The sequence below is a fragment of the Mytilus californianus genome, unplaced genomic scaffold (assembly GCF_021869535.1).
Source record: "Mytilus californianus isolate M0D057914Y unplaced genomic scaffold, xbMytCali1.0.p SCAF_9, whole genome shotgun sequence".
Lineage (NCBI taxonomy): Eukaryota > Metazoa > Mollusca > Bivalvia > Mytilida > Mytilidae > Mytilus > Mytilus californianus.
In genome coordinates, this window is record NW_026262745.1 from 33,872,936 (window position 1) to 33,895,199 (window position 22,264).

The 22,264-nt window shown below is 32.0% G+C and overlaps 1 protein-coding gene across 2 annotated transcripts in view; it reads right to left on the reverse strand.

The window, feature by feature from the left end:
* Positions 1 to 22,264, reverse strand: part of LOC127715096 (protein phosphatase methylesterase 1-like) — a 162,064-nt gene that overhangs the window by 3,824 nt on the left and 135,976 nt on the right. Inside the window, exon 15 of one of the 2 annotated variants that reach the window (XM_052221138.1) lies at positions 15,704 to 15,771. The exons of the other annotated variant lie outside the window; for it this stretch is intronic. Within the exon in view, the coding sequence (XP_052077098.1) occupies positions 15,704 to 15,771 (68 nt within the window). The remainder of the gene's footprint in view (positions 1 to 15,703; positions 15,772 to 22,264) is intronic. 2 annotated transcript variants of the gene reach the window in all.

Consider the following 22,264-nt stretch of genomic DNA (forward strand, 5'->3'; position numbering starts at 1 on the left):
AATCAATCAAAGTTGAAATTTATTCCTAAATAAAAAAAAAGCAAAATATGATAATTAAATCCATCATCCCCGAAGTATTGGTGTTTGCCAATGACAAATATTTCATGCACATGTAGCTTTAACCATCAGTCTATTTATGTCCTCTTTATGTTAAGGTTCGTGAAACAACAAAAGGACATTTAAATATACTCATTACTATATACAAAAGAACATTAATGTTTGATAGATTGAAGTGGAAATTCAATTTAATTGATAATGGAAAGTACATATGTAGCACTTAGAAACATGTCAGATTCCCCCAAACGTGTCCATGTGACGTCAATGATCTGTAAAACATGTCTACTTGCAAGGGCGCCAAAACGTATCCTGTTTATGTTCATTTAAAGCACAGAAACCATTACTGCGGGAAGTCGGTCGTGGAATACCCTCATAGTCATACATTTCTTTTAAAAGACATTTAGGCATCACGGGATAATATTAGTACAATAGAACTTACTTAGTAAACGATGATTTAAACTTTACAAAACAAATCAAAATGCAATGTTTATGTTTTTTTCCTTCTAAATACGCATGACATATTTGCCATTGGACATTAAGTAATGAACAGCCAATAATTAATTACGTGCTGCAAATTTAGCATGCAATTATGCTTATTATAAATAACCGGTGTTGAACAAACTAATGCTTATTAATGACCACTTTTTTAACAGTGAAGCACCGGGAAAACTTACAATATAAAATGTATTAGTTTTCTTAAATGTGAAGAACCTCCATCTGAACTTTAAAACAATGATAATTATATTGTTAAAAAAATCATAAAACCGCTTCAAATAGAAATAACTTTTAATTGTGTAATCATTTTTTTGTAACTAGGTGTCTGTGTCTGCATGCAGAAGTCACTGTGCACAGTGTAGCATATCTTGGACATTTGTCTATACTAATACGGATTACTACACCCAGATTTCTTTTAGTAGCTGCTTCGACTTTTTTTTTAGACTCCAACCGAACAATACGGGTTCTATCCTATCCCACACCATTAATATTGAGTTGCCGTAAACGTTTTTTACTTCACAGAGTATAATTGGTGGTATGAGTTTTGAAATATTCTGGCGTTTTTTACTGGTCACATTCTGACAAATAGAAATTATCGGACACGTTTGGGGGATGTGAAAAAAAGAAATCATGATTGCTTGTAAATGAAAAAAAGCACTGGCTACGGTTACATTGAAATGTAACAATAATGAGTTATTGTCCTAAGTCATGAATCTGATGTTCAGTAGTTGTCGTTTGTTGATGAGTTTCATAAGTGTTTCTCGTTCTTCGTTTTTTATATAAATTAGACCGTTGGTTTTTCCGTTTGAATGATTTTTACTAGTCATTTTGGGGCGCTTAATGCTTTATAGCTTGCTGTTCGGTGTGAGCCAAGGCTCGGAATTGAAGACCGTACTTTGACCTATAATGGTTTACTTTTAAAAATTGTGACTTAGATGGACTGGAGACATTTCTCATTGGCACTTATACCACATCTTCTTATATCTAATTACAGAGTTGAATAAAGTCTGCAAAACCGACGTGCACATTGCTGCATCACTCGTTTGTAATGGCTGCCTAGAGTGGTTTCACTAAAAATGCATCGGACTGAAACAACATACTGGGTGTGGGAAAACTGTCAATTAAATTAAAATTAAAAAAATATATACAATATTTTAAAATTCAAATAAAAGTCTTCAGCCTACATTGGAGTGCATTAACGTATAAACAATAACACAATATAACCGTAGACATAAATATTATTGTTACATTCATGAATAATCATGCAGTTCCTTACCCAACCCTGCATTTCGGCAATTAGTCTTAGCTTCAATGTAACAATAACTAATGACTGTTACATTTCAATGTAACCGTAGCCAGTACCAAAACAAAACGAGAAATTAAAATATGTCTCAGACATCCATCTTTACAATATAAAAATAAGAAGACTGTGGGATAGTTTTTACCACAATGAGCAAACCCATATATCGCATAGCCCAGATCGCATAGTAAGCTAAAATAAATCCAAAAGTAACTAAAATTTTATTGTAAAACATTTCAAACGAGAAAAATAATAAACAAAATATGTATATAAAAAAAATATTATATACAGCAACAAACAGCAACCACCTAATAACAGACCACAGTCAATGTGGCGGAATGATTGGCACCTGGGACAATGGTGGACTAATATCAAAATGTTTCACAAATAATTGAAGCATCGGTAAAAAAAACCCGGTCAAAATAGGAACAAGTGGAATCGGGGCAGAAGAGAAAGAAGTGGGAAGTGGGAAAATACTGTGTGACAAAAACACAGGATTTGAGGAAATGAGCATGTGTCGGTCGGATCTAGCTATTTTTAAAAAGGGGATCCATATCAGGAGATAGGGTTCCCAAATTTATTTTCTTTTTCAAATGCACTAATCGCCCAAAAAAGGTGGGGTTCCAACCCTCGGACCCCTCCCCCTGGATCCGCCGATGCCCACCCCCTTTTCCCAATCATATGTTCAGAAACATTCAGGTTGATCATTCTCAAATATCAAGTATTGAATCAGATATTATTTCAAAACATTTGGTCAAGTAGTAATAATATGAATATTCAAAACAACCCACGATTTAGCGTCTCCATTAATATTTTACCAATGCCATGGCAATAAATTTGGCATTTACAGAAAGTTCTGTAACCAGGGGCGGATCCAGCCATTTTTGACATGAGGATTCCCAACACTGGATAAAAGGTTAGGGGCGGGGGGGTCCAACTATAGGTCCCCATTCAAATTCATTGATCGTCCCAAAAAAGGGGGGTTCCAACCCCCGGACCCCCCTGGATCCGCCACTGACACTGTGTATCGCGTATTCTCCTACTTCGGATATGTGTTTTAAATTAGTCATGCGACAATTTTCTCAGTTTTAAAATATTCAATATACCATACCTTTTGTCCAAAAGAAGTTTGAACTGTTGAACTGTTGAAATGTCAGTGCGAGTGCAAAAATAACGTTTGTAAACAATGAATGACGTCATGTCTTAAATCCAATCACATAAACGTTTTACAATAGGCAATTGTATGTTCAACATTGACGCGCTTTTGTGATTACGATAATAACATGAACGGCAAGATTTTGAGACTACACAGTTGAACGGCAAACGATTTAATGGCGTCTAAGTTCAATACATTGGTCACGTGATAAAAGGTCAGAGTTTACCGTTTTCTTGTGAACGTGTACACCTCTTGGTTTTTTACCTCGTATCGTCTAATTGTAACTCGTACATAAATAAAACTTGTAGGGTCCAAATCTTGAGTGAATAAGCTTCATTATTATGTATACTTATTTATGAAAGGTGTTATAAAAGTATTCTAAAACAACGATGGAAGTTGAAATTTTTTTTGGAAAATTTGCGTAGGTCTACGGAAAATCCCAAATCATTTCTTAAATGGGTTTGGTAACGTATGGAGGGGTATATAATATGAAGTAAAACCATTTTCTGGATCTTATATATTAATTATAGATCATAAATTCCCCGGATACGCAATTGTGTCAGCTTATTCGTGGCGAAGCGGAGATCAACGGGAGATAACTCCGTACACGCATCGTAGGAAACTGCAAGTTCACAACAGTAAATTCGAGTAAAATTAATGATTGTAGTTATATTTCGACCCTTTCTTGAATAACCATTCAATATTTAATGTTCCTCTACTCTTGTAACATTAAAACAGTCATGGAATGTTTGAATATGGCATTTTTTCAAGTACCCTAAAACAGGTTTTTGAAAACTTCCAAAGAAGAAAATTATAGATAACTGACTTTTCTCTGAAACTTGGACTTATTTGTATATTCTCAAACACCCTTTTGGTAGATGGAATGATACAAGTCTTTGTTTTACTTTCTTTGTATCAATATTCTTAGAAAGGATATGAAAATAAACTCAGTGTTTGTACATGTTGGTTGTTTAGAACAGTTTGTTTAAATATATTAAAATTTCACTCTAAAATTAAACTTGAATTTTTATATTCAAATAAGTATCTAACATAGAAAGTTGTTAATCTGGTGCACTGAAAATGTTCCATCGGAAATGAGATTTAACAAAGTTATTTAGACTGAAGAACTTGTCACTTTTTATGCTGATCATATGGGGAAAAAAGAGTGATATTATAAATTCTAACACAGCATCAATTGTGAAACAATAGTTCTTTTCTACAGACATTTTATTTTTCGAGATGCGAGGCTTGCCGATCAATTTACATATTTAAGATTTCACTGTTAAGAGTGGAAAAATAACTTATTGACAGAGATTCTGTATGGGAATGTTTCTCTTGATATTTTTAAATACATTTATGTTACCAACTACATTGTATCTTTGTTTTTCTACTATGATCTGCAAAGAGATGGGTTCTTTATGTGTGACCTCAATGATCGTCAAGCATGATTATTGGTAGCATTTATTCCTGATGTAACAATGGAAAATTCTAAGAAAAGCAAGAACTTTTAAGCAGATCCAGGTCTTTTATAAAGAGAGGGTGGATTATTCCTAATTTCCATATACAGAAAAAACATATTTCATTTCATGCCAAATAATTACATACAAGAGGGGTTTATCAGCCATTTGTCAGCAGAACTTGTGTTACAATAGAATTTAACTTTGCATTACATTAAAATACAATATGGAAAAAAAGAAAATGTAGACAATACAAGCCCTCCTCCTCTTTGAAAATTGCCTTGATCCACCCCCGAGATAAGAAACTATATAAGATGTACAAGTTCCGTTGCTCGCTCTTAATCAAGAGAAAAAATCTGAACATCCAAAAAGCCAGAAAGGGATTTAAAACATTATAATCAACACAAAGAAAACTGAACAAAAAGCTGTATTGCAATCTGATATCATGCAGTTCTCATAATTCCTATTACATGTATTACTTCAAGTTTTGATTTTTTTTCCTTATATTTGAATTCATAAGTCCTACAAACAACTGTTGAGTCCTTTAATTAAATTATCGATTGAATAATGAATGATTAGCTAAGCTGGTCTGTAAATAAAGTCTGAAAATGCTTTGTTTAAATAAAAGAGTGTTATTATGTCATAAAATATACTGAATCAACTTCAAATTTAATCCAAATTCATATTTAACTGCTCTAAAATGTATAGTCAATTTAACTACAAAACAAAAACCTGAGACTACTATAACAATTAACATAGAGATTGGTCACTTCCCATGTTATAGTAGTCTCAGACAAAAACAAAGCTGACTTAAATACATGTACAGTATGTTCAGAAATTTTTTTGAAGAATGGACAACAATGAGATATTTATTTTTCTGTTATCAGAAAAAATCTCATAGTATCAAATCAGAATGAGAGTTCTTTTTATTGAGATAATCAATTTAATCGCATTATTTACTTTAATCAAAACCTCATGATAATATCTGAATTTACAGTCATGACTTAGCTTGTCAACCTCTACACTTAAAAATTTAAAGTTCCTAGGCCTCACTGTGGTTGAAATACAGACAATTTTGGTAACTTTTACAAAAAATCTCTTTTTTATGACATACCTTACAATTTCAGAATAAGCTGCATTAAGTTATATATGTATCACATATAAGAATGCTAGTTTGTATTTTAATATCATGATTATTGCAATAAGTTGTTATTATTCAATTAATTAAAAAAACATCAATTATTTTTGAATTGATAGATCTGGAACTAGTACATACATTTGTTTTTTTTAAACATCTATATACTATTCATTAGGGAACTTATTCAAATATATTTTGTACAAGACAGTCATGGCAGTTCACAATTACAGTGGTCATTATAAACATAATAACACAATTTATACAACCAAATTTTATTGTTGATATATGTAAACTGAAATCATTCCTGAATTTTTCTTTCAAATGATTTAATGTTTGTTAGTCACTTACTTTAAATACTTAACCTGTACTAAAATAAAGAGATGTGGTATGATTGCCAATGAGATAACAGTATAGAAACTATCCACCAGAGTCCAAATGTCTGTTAGCAGTTAAATTATAAGTCACTTTACAGACATCAACAATGAATACATTTCATTGTTATCAGGCAGATGAGGAAAAAGAGTAATGATAGCTTTTGAGCTTACTACATGTACAAGAGAATATAAGAAATATAATAATATAAATAAGGAAATAATAGAGACAAAAAAGACAGGTCTTAGCCACTGGACTATATGTAAAGTGTTCCCTTACTAATCCTTAAAGGAGCTGGCGTATACTTAGAAAAAAGGATGTTGAGGACTTGGCCACATCAATCAGCATTTTTAGACACTACATTATGGTCAATTGCAATCTGCCCTATTTGCTCCAACCTCTAATGAGTATTAAAATTAATACCTAGGGTGGGAATTAAACCCATGTATGTTCATTTACTCTATTGTTCTCTATGTACATACATGTACATGTATATGAAATATATATATATATATATATAAAATGCAAAAAAATGCTGGAATGTAAATATGGTAATTTACATCATGTACATTATTACAGCCTCTTTTTTTAAGGACCTAGTAAAGGAGGTCCCTGGACCTAGCTAGACCTATTTCTTAGGCAAGGTGTATTATATAACTCTTGAAAGTAGTTAAATGCAATTGTAAAATTAATTTTATCTGCTGTTAAACAATAATAACACGATAATGGTTATTTCTAAGTATTTAGTAACAACAGCGTGCAATTTAGGTAAACAAACATCAATAATCTACCACGTGTTTGTCTGCTGTGCTTGAATATTCAAAACGACCCATCGGGTTTACTTACACGAATTTTTGCTAAAGCAGACAGTTAAACATGTCTGTTTACCTAATAAGTTCTATAAAAAATGCATTTGCTGTTATGACTTGTGTATGCATGGAAATATAATGAACATAACATTGATTATTTACCGTAAATATTGAATACACATCATTCCTGAGCTATACACACAAAACACATGGCACTTTTGTAACGATGGATGGTAACGTATAGCCACTTTATAACAGTAAATCCCATTGGATAAGCTACCCTACACAGTACATAATATGCAAATTAATGATTGGATACGAATTTGTGTCAGCTCTCAAATCGATGGAAAAATGTAAACATTGGAATCCGCCATTTTGACATAGGAAACAAACTAATATTGAATCTTGGATTAAAGGACATTGCGCACATTGCCAGCGTATCATGCATAACCAGTCATGTGCAAATATATCTTTTAATTAGTTTTATACACTTACTTTTCTATGTTTTAGTTAATTTAATGTTTTAATTTACTACAGAACGGAACATCGTTCTCAAAGACGCCGTAGAAAAAAATATAGGTGGCGCTGTTTGTGGGCGTAAACATTTTACATACGGGTACTTTTTTTGTCGACAAATTGACCTCTATCTGTCAGATTCAGGCGTTTGCCGTTCAACTGTACAGCAGAGAAAATATTGTTTTACCAGCCACTTGCAAAAAGTCTTTAAGTTATAGAAACAGACGATTTCCACGACGAGTCAGAGATGGAGGGTCCTTTTCGAATCGTCTACGTATTGCTGTTCATGCAAGTTTTACAAACTTTTAGAAATCATATCTAAAAAGATACTTTTACTCGTTTTATTTTGTGAACATCCTTGCTATAATTTCTTATATTTTGTCTTCTATTTCGACAAAAAACTAGGCCTATTTCAATGCACTTTTTTTAGTGCTAAGTCAATAATTATTTTTCGGAACATAAATACACACTTCATGCATGTAATTATTAAGAAAAATACATTCAATATAAACGAAAAGTTTAGAATATTAACAATGTCAATGAATGATTTTTTCCTCAGTGTCATCTGGATTATATAACGGTTTAGCACATACAGTATAAAATTACTTCAGAGTCTACTTTTTTATTCTGTTAACGTTAGACGTATGCAGTCAAATTCACAACTGTATTCACCAAAATTGCTTTTTCAAACAAACAATAGATGTGTGTACATTTGGTTCACATGCATGTTGACATTTATGTGTAAGACAAAAAAATAATTATGTCAAAAAATGTCTTTCCTTTGGAATTTAGTTCAAACGGGGTTCCATAAGGGGTAACAGACATTAGACTTGCATATATTTGTTTATAAAAAAGAAGATGTGGTATGATTGCCAATGAAACAACTTTACACAAGAGACCAAATGACACAGAAATTAACAACTATAGGTCACCGTACGGCCATCAACAATGAGAAAAGCCCATACCGCATAGTCAGTTATAAAAGACCCCGAAATGACAAATGTAAAACAATTCAAACGAAAAAACTAACAGCCTAATTTATGTACAAAAACATGAACGGAAAACAAATATGTAACAAACCAACAAACGACAACCACTGAATTACAGGCTCCTGACTTGGGACAGTCACATACATACAGAATGTGGCGGTGTTAAACATGTTAGCGGGATTATATTTTTCACCTATATTCTTTTATAATAAGATACAAACTAAAGAGACATAAATTTTGCCTCCAACGGCAAGCGAGAAAAGACCAAGAAACAGAAAACAGACAATTTTCCAATGTCCTTTTTTTCACGGATTTAATGCAACTTTATAATGGCAGGCTTTCATATAGTCCTATTGTTGTCTTTATGAAGTAGAAAGTAACAATGAAGAATAGAGAATAATGTGGTGCTTAAATATAAAGAAAAGAGAATAACAGGCAAAATTTATAATAAATAGTGAAAATGGTATAAAATATTAAAGAATACAGAAATGAAGAAACCCCATCCAGACCCTTTTATAAGGTGCACAGTTTTCTTTGCTTTCTAAATCTTTCTGTTTGAACCGGTCTTGTCCTACTTCAATGGAAACTGCATGCGAAATTTTTATGAAGAGATCATGTACATACACTTTGTAGATATATATATTTTTTTATTTGTCAATGATTGATTTTATGTCGGTTCAAAGCTCCATAGAGCTATGTGGGGCAGCACCGTTATTCCGACGCCCCATTTGTCCAACACCACATTGGTCCGACACCCCAATAACCCGACGCTCCATTAGTCCGACACTCCAAAAGTCCGACGACCCAATGAGCCGACACCCTAATAATCTGACACATAATTATTGAACAATATTTCGTATAAATAATCTTTATTTCAAGAGGATAATCCCATTATTTAAAAATAATCCTACTGTGTCAGTGAGAGTGTTCAAAAATAATAACATCTTCATAAAGTACTTACTATACATGTATTAAAACGTGCTTAATGTCCAGTGGCAAATATTACATGCATGTTCAAAACAATTTAATTATATAATAGTTATTACAAATTAAAACTGGTCATTATCGTGATATATGGACTGTCCTATCTATGATTTTAGAATAAGGTGTACATGTCTGTTTGGCATAATTTGACAGACCCTAATTTCATTGTCATGGATCATTGAACATGTCAAGTGTCTGGTACTTTTATGCATTAAACTTTCAAGAGAAATAGTTCATGGTCAGTAAAGCAGGTACGACATTTCAGCACAGACACTCTTGTTATAGAAATGTGTTATAAAATTTCAATTGACCACTGTTTCCCAAAGATTCCTGAATTAGGACAGGCACTTTTATTCCTGTTCGTGTATGAGGCGACTTAACCAACCTGTTAAAGGGTATGGTACATGTATTTAATGATGGGGGAGTCTGTCCTTTTGTAATTGCTCATGAACCACTTGACAGAACTTTGTAACACTTGATACAATCTTTCTCTCATGATGTACTTTTTCAAATGACAATTTATAAAGTGTTAGGTCCATAAATAATACCACAAAAAGCATGTTGGGAAAAACAACTTTTTACAAATTGATGCAAAATATTTGATGCAGTATCTATTGTTTATAGGTTTCCAAAAATGGATCCCACCAGAACAAAAAGAATAATTCTATGAGGAAAATAAAGGCATAGATCAACAACTAAACACTAATGTACAGATAATATATGAGATCGAGATCGAACTGGTAAGAAAGATGACAGTAGAACATTTTGGAAATAATTCGAAAGGTAGGTACCGGTATATAGCTTTACACTCAATTACGATTTTTTTAGGTAAGTATTTTCAGCTTGTTCGTATTATTTTATTTCAATAATATGAAATGTTGTAGTGCGCTCATGAGACAACAAACCAACAACGATTAATTCAAAAGAATAGAGAGCAGCATTCAACAATTGAAAGATGTCAATATGGTTAACAAAGAATCCTATGGGAAGTACATATCCGTACACACAACCTCTCAGTTAACTGTTTGACAGATTGCATTGATATTGTGTTCGAATAATCAAATTATGTTTTGTTTTTGGTGCCGATCCAAAGATGAGTGTCACATCAGGACATAGTTTAACATAGAAACCTAAAGGAAATCTAAACAAAGATCTCCTTCTCTGAAACTGGATTACAGATTGAAATGATAATTTAATCAGAATTGCCACTGTTACAAATAATGAAAAATTCCACAACAAGAATACTTTTTTTATAAATCTTAAACTGTTGTATAAAATAATGAAATGTTGTATGATTGCCAATGAGACAACAACCCTCCAAATTTCAGATGAAGTGGATGTTAACAACCATAGGCAACTGTGCAGCCTTCGACAATGAGAAAACCCTTACCGTATAGTCGGCTACAAAAGACCAAGACATGAAAAATATGAAACAATTTAATTTAGAAAGATTAACGGCCTAATTTATAACAAAACAATTTAAGAATGTCAGAGTGCAGCCTATATTGAAAACATAGAAATTTGCCAACCCAGACTTGGGGCGCTAAACTTTTTCTCCAAATCGTATTAGATCAGTTTTCAAGTAGGTAACCCATACATTATTCCATTCTTTTTTCATTTTTCTCTATGATAATATGAACCTTTATTTACGTAATACCACCTTTAGCAATACATGTACACTATACACATTATGTTATGGTTGACCTATAGTTGACCTTATTATTGGACTTTAACAAAAATGAAAACATTGAAATCTGACAGTGTTATAATCCACTTTTTCCTTTCAGAAACAAGTTGGCGAAGATATATGATATCACATGCATTGGAAGAGCAGTGCAAAATAACATTGAAGCAGAATTATGAAACAGTGATTTAAAACATCAAATTGAGAGAGACATTTTACATTTTGTAACTATTTCATGCTGTTCATTCTTAAGATTACTGTTTATTGTACTTGCAATGGAATTGCAGTACTAAGATAAAAAGAGAAAATTAAACATTTGAGATCTTTATCTTGTTTTATTCATTTAAGAAAAAAATCAATTTTGATGAGCAAAGCATGTATTTTAATGGTCAACAAATGTACATTAGTGACACATCTCCATTAATCCCGATAGGGAGTGTCACTACACGGATTCCACTGTACAGTCGCAGCTCTCGATGGGTGCTCCGTAAACGGAGGGATCTACGTACATACATACATACATAGCCACCTGACCACAATTGTCAGGAATAATGTAAAATTAGTATTCATGTTTTTTAGGACTAGTATTGAAATATTTTCAAAAAGTAACTCAAATCCATGTAACTTGTAATAATTTATGTAACTTGTAATGTTAGGTGATTAAGTCATTTTTCATGAAAGGAGAAGGTCTTTTTGTGGGAATTTATGTTAAAAAATTAAAAAGGTTAATATATATGTACCAAATGACATCCTTCAGACATTTTAAAATCAGTCTGTTGGAAATCGGTCTTTAGATTTTTATACTTTTTTTAACCTCTGTATGTCTGTCTGTAATATGCAAATCCATCACAGTTTTCTGAGGAATTACAAATCAAGAGTTTCCTGAAAGTCATCAGTCCTCATGTGAACATGCTTTACTGAGTAATGCAGTTTAAAATTCACCCATTCAACTTCTCGTTAACAGGATACCTATTCATTCTAACACAAAATTTCATTTACTTTTTAGTTGAATATGCTTTGAAGCTAAGATTACAAGAGTTTTTTATATCTAAGTTACCCTCAATGCAGATACTATTTACAATACACAAATTAGAAGTGAATGAAATTGCAGCATGATTAATGTATACCAAAAAAAAAGGAAATCTACCAATGACTGTCAATAAATTTATTTAACCATTAAAAATCTTACAATGGGCATATAAACGGAAATGTATTTATGAGAACTAGGACTGGAATAGTGGTTGTATTATAATTATTCCCTCAGCACACAGCATAAACTTTAAGTAGAAAAACATAGACTATTTAGTCTGAAGGTACCTGTCCAGTTAGGATGTAGGATGACATGTCTTCTAGCAGATTCTCTCCTTGTGGTGAACCAGCATGTCAAAAATTCAGCTCCGTGTTATATTGGTCTAGTACAAAATAAGGTCATTATTTATATCTGAGTATCAAGTCCTCGTTCTGAGTATGCACTCAACTTGCCACTGGATGACAAAACATCCATCCATCCATCTTCTCAACAGTAATATACCCAGTTCCAATGTTCAAGTCTTGTTAAATATATTTTGATTTGACCCAAGCAAGACACAGATACATGTAATATGATATTGTCAAATATAAAACCTATATTAATGAGATCTTGCTAAAAATATAAACCATATCATTTGACTGTACCAGAATGAGATGCAAATTTGACAATGTCAAAATATTAAAAAAAAGAAGCTAAAATAACTGTTGAAGAGCTGGACCCAAGGCAAAACAAAATCAGAACAAAAAATCAGAGAAATAAAAAAAAAAACATAACGAAATCATCAACATGTCACAGTATAGAAAAGGGTGGAAACGGGGTAAGTGTCAAAGAGAACAATTGACCCAACCCAAATGTACAAAACAACCTAAGACCACCGATACCTTAATTTTGCTATTAATACATAATTACCTTGTTGATTAGTTTTTCAGTTCTTTTTATTTTCAAATTGGCATCACTGTATGCATTCAAATGAAAGCATTGTAACCAATTGTAAGATAAATAAACTAAAGTGCACAGCTACGTACTTAAACAAAGGACATCTTTTTCAAATGAACACATTAATCCATGCACTGAAAAAGAGTAAGAATATACTTAAAACAGTAATGAAATATTCCGTACAGATACAGTACTGACTTAATCAGTGTCATAATGAAACAGTACTGAAGAAATCAGTACTGAAACATAACTGACGAAATCAGTTCTGAAACAGTACTGACAAAATCAGCACTGAAACAATACCGACAAAATCAGTACTGAAACAGTACTGACAATATCAGTACTGAAACAGTACTGACAAAATCAGTACTGAAACAGTACTGAAAAAATCAGTACTGAATTTATAGAATTAGTAATTGTACAGTTTTTGTATAATAATAAACAGTACTGAATTAATAGAAAGTATAACATTACAAGGTTTTAGTCTTGCAGAACAGTACTGATATGTACGAGGGTAGAAATGTACCAAAAAAACGTGGGTAAATTCTTGGTAGTGTACAGTCCTTGGATGGTGTAAACTTCCCACTAACATCATACACCATTACACCATTCACCATACACCATTACACCATACACCCTGTGCCATTACACCATACACGTTACACCTTTGCACCATACACCTTACACCTTACACATTACATCATAATGCAATTTAATTTCAAAGAAAGCATGTGACTACAAAATTATTTATTTATTTATTGATTTTTAAAAACGAATTTTGATCACAATATTGTAAATTAATGTATAAAATTAAAAATCAGTTCTTATCAATATTTTGCATAGTTTTAAATGTCGTACACCATTCATTCACATCATTCCCGATCGCACGTTACACCATTACACCATTCCCCTTACACCATACACCATAGCACCATACACCTTCTACTATTGCACAACACCATCCAAGGGATGTAAAACTTAATAATTACTGAGCTCATGAAAACACAGGAAAAATCTCCCAAGCATGACTAAATGCAAGAAAAACAATACATGATTACTTAGGGAATTTGTGTTATGATAAAAGAGAGGCGAAAGATACCAGAGGGACATTAAATCTCATAAGTCGAAAATAAACTGACAACCCCATGGCTAAAAAAGAAAAAGACCAAAAGACAAACAATAGTACACAAAACACAAAATAAAAAAACTAAAGACTAAGCAACACGAACCCCACGAAAACTGGGGGTGATCTCAGGTGCTCCGGGAGGGTAGGCAGATCCTGCTCCACATGTAGCACCCGTCATGTTGCTCATGTTAGTACTAACCAGGTTACAAGTTTAATTCGGAATTCGGTAGGTCACATTCGTGAATAGGGGACGGGATTGTAGTTATGACATTAGAAACATACCCGCTATCATCTGTGAAACCAACTTGTGATGGCGTCCGAAAAAGTTACGAAGGGATGTTTTCAACTTCGCCATTTGGAACTCTTGGTTTAATAGCTTCCTTGTGAGCAGAAACCCTCCATCAAGGAAATCATGATAGGTTGTACAAACCTGGGAATATCGTAATCTGATTCTGAATAACATAGGGCGAAAGTAAGAAAACCTCACCATATGATCTGGCATTATCATTTTGACGTAATCTCTGTTAGGTCTGAATGCAGAAAAACCAAGTCAAGATTTGCTGGCATGAATACCTTGTTTTTGGTAGCATTATTCTAGTAAAATCATTAACATGATTATTAGTCAGTATTACTTATAGTAACTCAATTCATATGTTACTGGACTGTTGTTGAGTGGTCGTATCACAGGAAATTAATTTATATTAAATTTCTTTATATTCATTATCTAAAAATAACAATTTTGGATAAGAAGCTTCAACATTACTCAGAACATTTCTTGGAAAGGAGCCTATAATCAAACTCTATGACCCTGACTATGAGATAATAAGTAACTGTTCTAAAAACATGTGGTAAAATTGTAGCACAATGATACAAGAGGCAACTATGCAATTAAGGCAGACGTTAGGAAATAACTATAAAATATAATTGCCACCAATGCACACAGATTATTTATCTAGTTCATTCTGTCAGCAATAACTGTTTTAAGTGTCTAATGTATTAATTAATTGATTATAGTTTCGATATTTATGTTATCTACATTAAGAAAACGTCAAACTGCAATCACTTCTACAAGGGGCTGCCTTTGAAATTCAACTTTTACTGGCCATAGCCTGATGATGATTTGGAGGACCATTATGGAATATCTGTGTATCAGGTGACCACCGATATATTCTGATTGTCGTGACCACAACTTTGTCCTCTTTTCATTGATTGTGTTATACCAAAATGCAATTTATCAGTGATTTTTACCTTGTGCAGAATCAAATGTGCCACTAGTGCAGCATGATCTGAGATCACTGCCCACTTCTATATAGGGTCTGTATTACCCATTCTTTAGATTTGTGTAAAGATTTGTGGACTGCTGTTTGACTTTTCCCAATATTTGTTTTGGCCATTGCATTGTCTGTTTTTCTTGTGGTTCGACCTATGATTTTGTTAGTCCCTTTGCTGCTTTTGCTGTTTGACTTGAGACTGTCTTCCTTAATTTGGTAGAAGTCATTTTAAAAATGAATAGTCCTCAGTTGTGAGATGAAATTGTTATATGTTATTTTGTATTTCTGTACTCCTCTTGTGGAAAGTGTTTTATAGGACTGTCATACCGAACTCTTGCATTTAAACAAATAACTTTACATTTCACAACTACAAAAAAAGATACCTTTCAAAATTATGAGTAGCTTTAGCAACTTTATATCTGACCATAAACGTGGCAAGGACATCTGCTACCTGTAACAGAAAAATAACAAAATCATGCTTTCTTTCATCCTAACTATCATTATAAATAAATTTTTATAGGCCCAACAGGCGGGATGAAAAATAAGATTATTACTTTTATGAAATGATAATAGAGCACTGTTAAATTATATAAACTAAGGATTGGAGCGTCACGGATTGGTCTTTCATAGACAAAACACACGTCTGGCCTGCAAAATTATTAGCCTGGTATCTTTGATGAGTTTTTATCGTATACCTTATCTGGACTGTCTTCATGCACAGCATGACCACAAGGAGGTAAAACCTGCATCTGGAAATTTCCTGAAAAAGAAACAAGTTAAAAATAAGGTGATGTGGCGTTTATTCATTCACATTTAGTTTAACAGAACAGAAGGGGTATGATGTATTAATTTATTAAACAGATTCTCCCTTCACAATGAATTGATGTTATTTTTGTTTCAAAATGCAGCATTTTTCAATAAAAATTGGAAATAATACATATTCAAAAATGTTCAGGAAAATGCAGCAGTTTGTCACACTGTAGTTCCATATTAAGTTAAAAAAGTATTGTATCCTAGTGAAAGCCAACCTTTATCATCTATTCATTGTTTACTGACTGATACCACAAAGTAGCTTTTTAAATAAATTATAACTGTATCTTAACTTTTATTGAACTATCATTTTGAAGTGTATATCCATCACATACATGTTATCTTGTGTAGTTATATGTTCACTTTTTATATAAACTAGAAAGCACTATTTACATTGGTGACAAACTTAATTTCATCTCTATTTTATAGTGACTACATGTTAAATATGTCAATACAAAATTTACATTGAGAGAGCTTTATTATAGCTAAGAAAACCATCAATTTAGATCACCAATAAACATGATAAAATGTGTGCGATATGACAAAATTTTATAAAGATTTATCAAAATTCATTTTCTGGTTTAAATTGAACTTGACAAAGCATTCAAATAAAAATTAAAAGTGCTTCAGAAGCACTCAGGTTAAACATTGCTTAACGTTTGCAGTGTGATTGATTGATTGTTGTTTTATGCCACTTTCAGCAATATTGACTATTTTGAGGTGGTCAGTGTATATTTGTGGAGGATTGCCAGAGTGCCCAAATAGAACCATTAATCTTCGACAGGAAAAATATGTAACATGAGCTTAAAATTAAATATTGCATTGTATTGAGTAATTGGATTATCAAGGCACTTTTGTGAATTGGAATTATCTTCCCTTGTCAATAATTGTTGTTGAAACTTTTTCAGAACAGATGGATTTATACATGTCATTCTAAATTGCACAACCTATGTAATTTTCAATGGGACAGTTATCTTGAAAAAATGGTTATACATATACACATCTCAAATTGTGTATCAAAATGTATCATTAACAAAATGTTACATCACCCTGTTCATTAACTAGATTTTAGTTTGGGTCAACTAAATTTATACGATATATTTGGTTTACAGTTTGATTTAGAAGAAACACTGACATAGCTAGATTATACTATTAATTATCTAATTACTACCACTTTTAATATTAATTAGTACTGTAATTTTCATTGTTATTAATAAATGTTATATGAGTATTATAAACCAAATCTTGAATTCTATCCTAATTCTATCCTATTTTGGGAAAATTTCAGAAATTCAAATGTGACGTCACCTTTTTTTTGCGTTGATCTCTTTGGCTAACTCGGCTGTGAATTTTTATGTGCTGGTTTATGTTGTTTTATGTATTCGTTTTTATTCTGTAGTTAGTCACCACTTCGGTGTTATCATGTATATCTATTATATAGTCATTTTTATAAATTTACTGTTTGCATAAGTATGAATTATTCTAAATACTTAGGATTTTCTTATCCCAAACATATAACCTTTGCCGTATTTGGCACAACTTTTTGGAACTTTTGGTCCTCAAGGTCCTCAATGCTCTTCAACTTTGTACTTGTTTTGGCTTTCGAACTTTTTTGATCTGAGCGTCACTGGTTAGTCTTGTGTGGACAAAACGCGTGTCTTGCGTATTAAATTTTAAACCTGGTACCTTTTGTGAGCTATTATTCGTATGTTTCCCTGTCCTATATGTTCTCCAATTTATTTGTATTGTAGTCCTGTCATGTAATGTTGTCATTTTAATGTTATATTTAAGATTGCCATAAAAGCGGGTGGTTTGGCTAGCCACAAAACCAGGTTCAACCCACCATTTTTTCCTTAAAATGTCCTGTTCCAAGTCAGGAATATGGCCAATGTTATATTATAGTTCGTTTCTGTGTGTGTTACATTTTAATGATGTGTTTCTGTTGTGTCGTAGTTCTCCTCTTATATTTGATGTGTTTCCCTCAGTTTTAGTTTGTAACCCGGATTTGTTTTTTTCTCAATCAATTTATGAATTTCGAACAGCGGTATACTACTGTTGTCTTTATTTGACATGTTGTGATGGAAATAATGTTCATTTCTGTGCACTATGTTGTTTACACTCTCCAAGTTAGATATGAGGCATGTATAATATAGAAATCAAGCCAACGACACAATGGTTTGATTGCATTTCATGCAGTATTTATCCCACAAAAGGTGTGTTCTGGTATTATGTCAGACTTCTAAATAAGAATCTGTTCAGAGTTCCTCGAAATCTTTTGACCTGGTGGTCCTTGCCGAAAATCTGCTGGTCCTCACTATTATTCCTTTTGCAAATACAAAAATTGTGACAGTTCTTTGGAAAATTAGGGTGATCAAGACCTTCAGATCCCCACTTTTACTTTCAAGAACTGTGTCTTATTCCAGCCATAGTGGATTTATTTGTTTAAATACTTATCTTTCAGCAATAGCAGTTTAATTGATTTAAATTATTATATTTCGGCATTATCGGATTTATTTCTTTGAATTTTTCTCATTAATGGCATAATCGTTCTTTTTAATTAACAATCTATCATTTGAACATTCCTTTGTTAATTCTTAATTTGTTTCTGTGTGGAATTCTAGTCATATTGAAAACTAGATTTTTTTTTGCAACAAGAGTTAAGGCTTGTTTTTGATTTTTTGCCAGATATTCAGAATCCTCTGGTTAAAATTTTGCCCTTTTACCCCTACTTTTTTCATAATTTTAGTAAAATTGTCATAAAGCGGGAGGTTTGGCATGCCATGAAACCAGGTTCAACCCACCATTTTGTTTTCTTAAAATATCCTGTACCAAGTCAGGAATATGACAGTTGTTATCAAATGGTTCGTTTCTATGGGTGTTGGCGTTTTTTTTTTGTTGCACTTCGGTGTTCCTGTTGTTCATTTGTTTTCCTCTTATAGTTGATGTGTTTCCCTCGGTTTTGGTTTGTAACCCGGATTTGTTTTCTCTTAATGGATCTATGACTTTTGAACACATGTATACTACTGTTGCCTTTATTTATAACATACAGTTTAAAAGCCATTATTGAAAATCTTCTAAAATTGTTATTATTTTAACATAATTTTTGAAAGAAAAAAAGGGCCAATGTTACATGTATGAAAAGTTCTTGACTGAATCCTTTCCCGCCAAATTTTCAATTGATTATACCTCAAAAACAAGGACGCTGACTATTAATTTTTTTATACTTTTTAAGTTCCCTTATTTATATACTATCAATTTATATCAGTCTTTTAAAAAACTTTTTATTTTGAAACAGTGGACCAATGGTAAGTTCTTTGTCTAGTCTATCCACCCTAGAACACAACAATATTTGTATCATGTAACAAAATGTATATATAAATATCACACACTCAGTATCTAGTATCTGAACAAATTGAATGATACACTTATTTGGTCTTGATTTCAGAAAATGCTTTAAAACGTACTTAAATAAATATTCCAACATATGAACTTCAATTACCTGCATTTTTCCCCTTCTCTTACGTATGAATGTGATCAGTTGTTTTTCTCTTTTCTTGATGTAAAAGGTTTTGAGTGTTGATTGGGTATATTTAAACTTTTGCATTTCAAAGTTTTCACTCTAAGCCTTCCTGGTGAATATTAAAAAAAAAACTTTCAATGCAAAGATATCTTTTTAATCAATTTACCAGCTAATAATAACATTTTGGGACATTCACAGGATAAACATTTTTCTGAAAGCCCTTGAAACCAGCCTACAATATAAAGATAGTCAATCATGATCATATAATTGAAAAAGGTGTTCAAAGATCTAAATTAATGAAATCAGAGTTACATAAATATAGATTCTACAACATAAGTCCATTGATTTCAATAATTATTCAAACAAAAAAGTAAAATTTTCAACTTAAAAACTTAAAAATACAAGTTTTCAACTTAAAAACTTAAAAATACAAATTTACACTTTGAAATAATTCAACTATCCACAATGGATAAAAATTGTAGTCAACTTGGCAAAGGGGTAGAATCTGTTACTCGTATGATATGATCGAAAATGCAAAGTGCACTATTTCAAATGGATATGGCGGGAAATTACATGAGAAAAATTAAATCAATGTGTTGGTTGTATATCAAAATTGATCAAAATACGTTTAAAGGCATACAGAATCAGATAAATGTATTCATACATTAACATTTCCCAGTTGATACATGTATGAACAAGCAATATATTAGACAACAATAACTAAACATTTCTCCACACTTTATTAATAAGTTCTTTTAAGGAGAACCAGATATGTTCAGCCTCTCAAATGAAATACCCTTCAGCGATGATAATATGATTAATTTTTTGGGTTAAAGCTTTTTGATTCTCAAATCTAACTAGTTTATTACAATTTGATCAGAAAATATAAATTAAATGGTGTAATTGATCAAATAAGCCAACAACAAGAAATCCTATGACATGCTGGTTAAAAACATATAATAAAGGTTTTTCTACAAGTAAATACCTTTTCCAAAAAGATTCTGTTTTGCCAAAATCTATCCTCCAAATATATTTTGTATGAAAAAAAAATCCTTTATATCAAGTCTTAAAACTTGTGGGTAAATATTTCATGACAAAACACTTTCTATTTGTAAATAATAATAATCTCTTTCCCAAGGTGTTTATCAAAATCATAAACACGTACGGAACTTTCAGATTTTTTAATACTCTCTTTGTGTTGCTGCTGATTATTAGAGGATTATGTTGTGTCTGAGGTTGATTTGTGTGTACTCTGTAATCGGTCTTTGTTATTTTTAGAATATTTACTTTCTTCGTCCTCTTCAGCTATTGTATCACTTGTACCATTTTTTCTTAAAATGTCCTGTACCAAGTCAGGAATATGGCAGTTGTTATCAAATAGTTCGTTTGTATGTATGTTGGCGTGTGTTTCTGTTGTTCATGTTGTTCATGTGTTTTCCTCTTATAGTCGACGTGTTTCCCTCGGTTTTGGTTTGTAACCCGGATTTGCTTTCTCTCAATCGATGTATGACTTTTGAACACCGGTATACTACTGTTGCCTTCATTTGTAGATGTGACAATTCCATATAGTGTTTATGATTAAGTTGTGAGGTAGCTGCTTCTGCTGTTTCTAATCTAGAAATAATCAAGTTTGAAAGAAATTACCTACATTTTTCAATGCATCCTTGAATAACCCAAAATGCTAGCAGTCCTAATATGATATTTTTGCAAAAATTTAGGCCGATTTAATTATAAACTTCAACATTTAAAACAGCCATGCAGGAAAACTCCTGTTTATACCTTCATGCTGACTTTAATGTATAACATTGTTTTTACATTTGAATTGTTGTTTTTAACTAAAATTAAAAACAGTTACAAGTCAACCAATTACTTGCAAATTGTTGTGGTATTTTCATTTTTATGAAATATATAACTCTCTCTCATACTCATGACTCCTTACAAACATAAATGTCCCTGAGTCTTTTGTAGACGAAACGCACGTCTGGCGCAAATACAAAATCTCAATTCTGGAATCAAGATGAATTTATTTGCTCAGATGGAGCTAAGAGATATGAAGTCACAAAAAAAAAAAACTAGCATTACAGCCTCAACAGTGCTGATCACAATATCTTAACAGAGGTTAAAAATAGCTTTAGGTAACTTTAAACTCTACTGAAGAGTTGCAACGATATAAGATTACACTTTTGTGAGTTACAGTAGAAGAATTATAATACCCGAATGGCTGAAAGGTATACCTGATCATACCTTGGATGGGTTTACTCTTATATGGGACATGCATAAAAGTTGTGAATTTACAATTATATCATTACTTGTAATTAATTCAAATGTAGATATTGTCAACTGGGGTAACAACTTAACACTAGAGGTAGCATGGTTTTATTTCTCTAAAACTTATTTCTATAACTATTTTCTATGTCTAAATACCACAACTTCATGAAATTTCACTCCACCAGAACAAAACTCAAAATCATTCCTTAACTTTTTATGCTTAGAAATTATACTTGATACAATGCATATAATCAAATGAGTCATGCATTACATAAAAGAAAATGCAAAGAATTTGTAGAACCACAACTTTTACAAGAAAGCTCATTTTGGATGGAACTCCAACTTT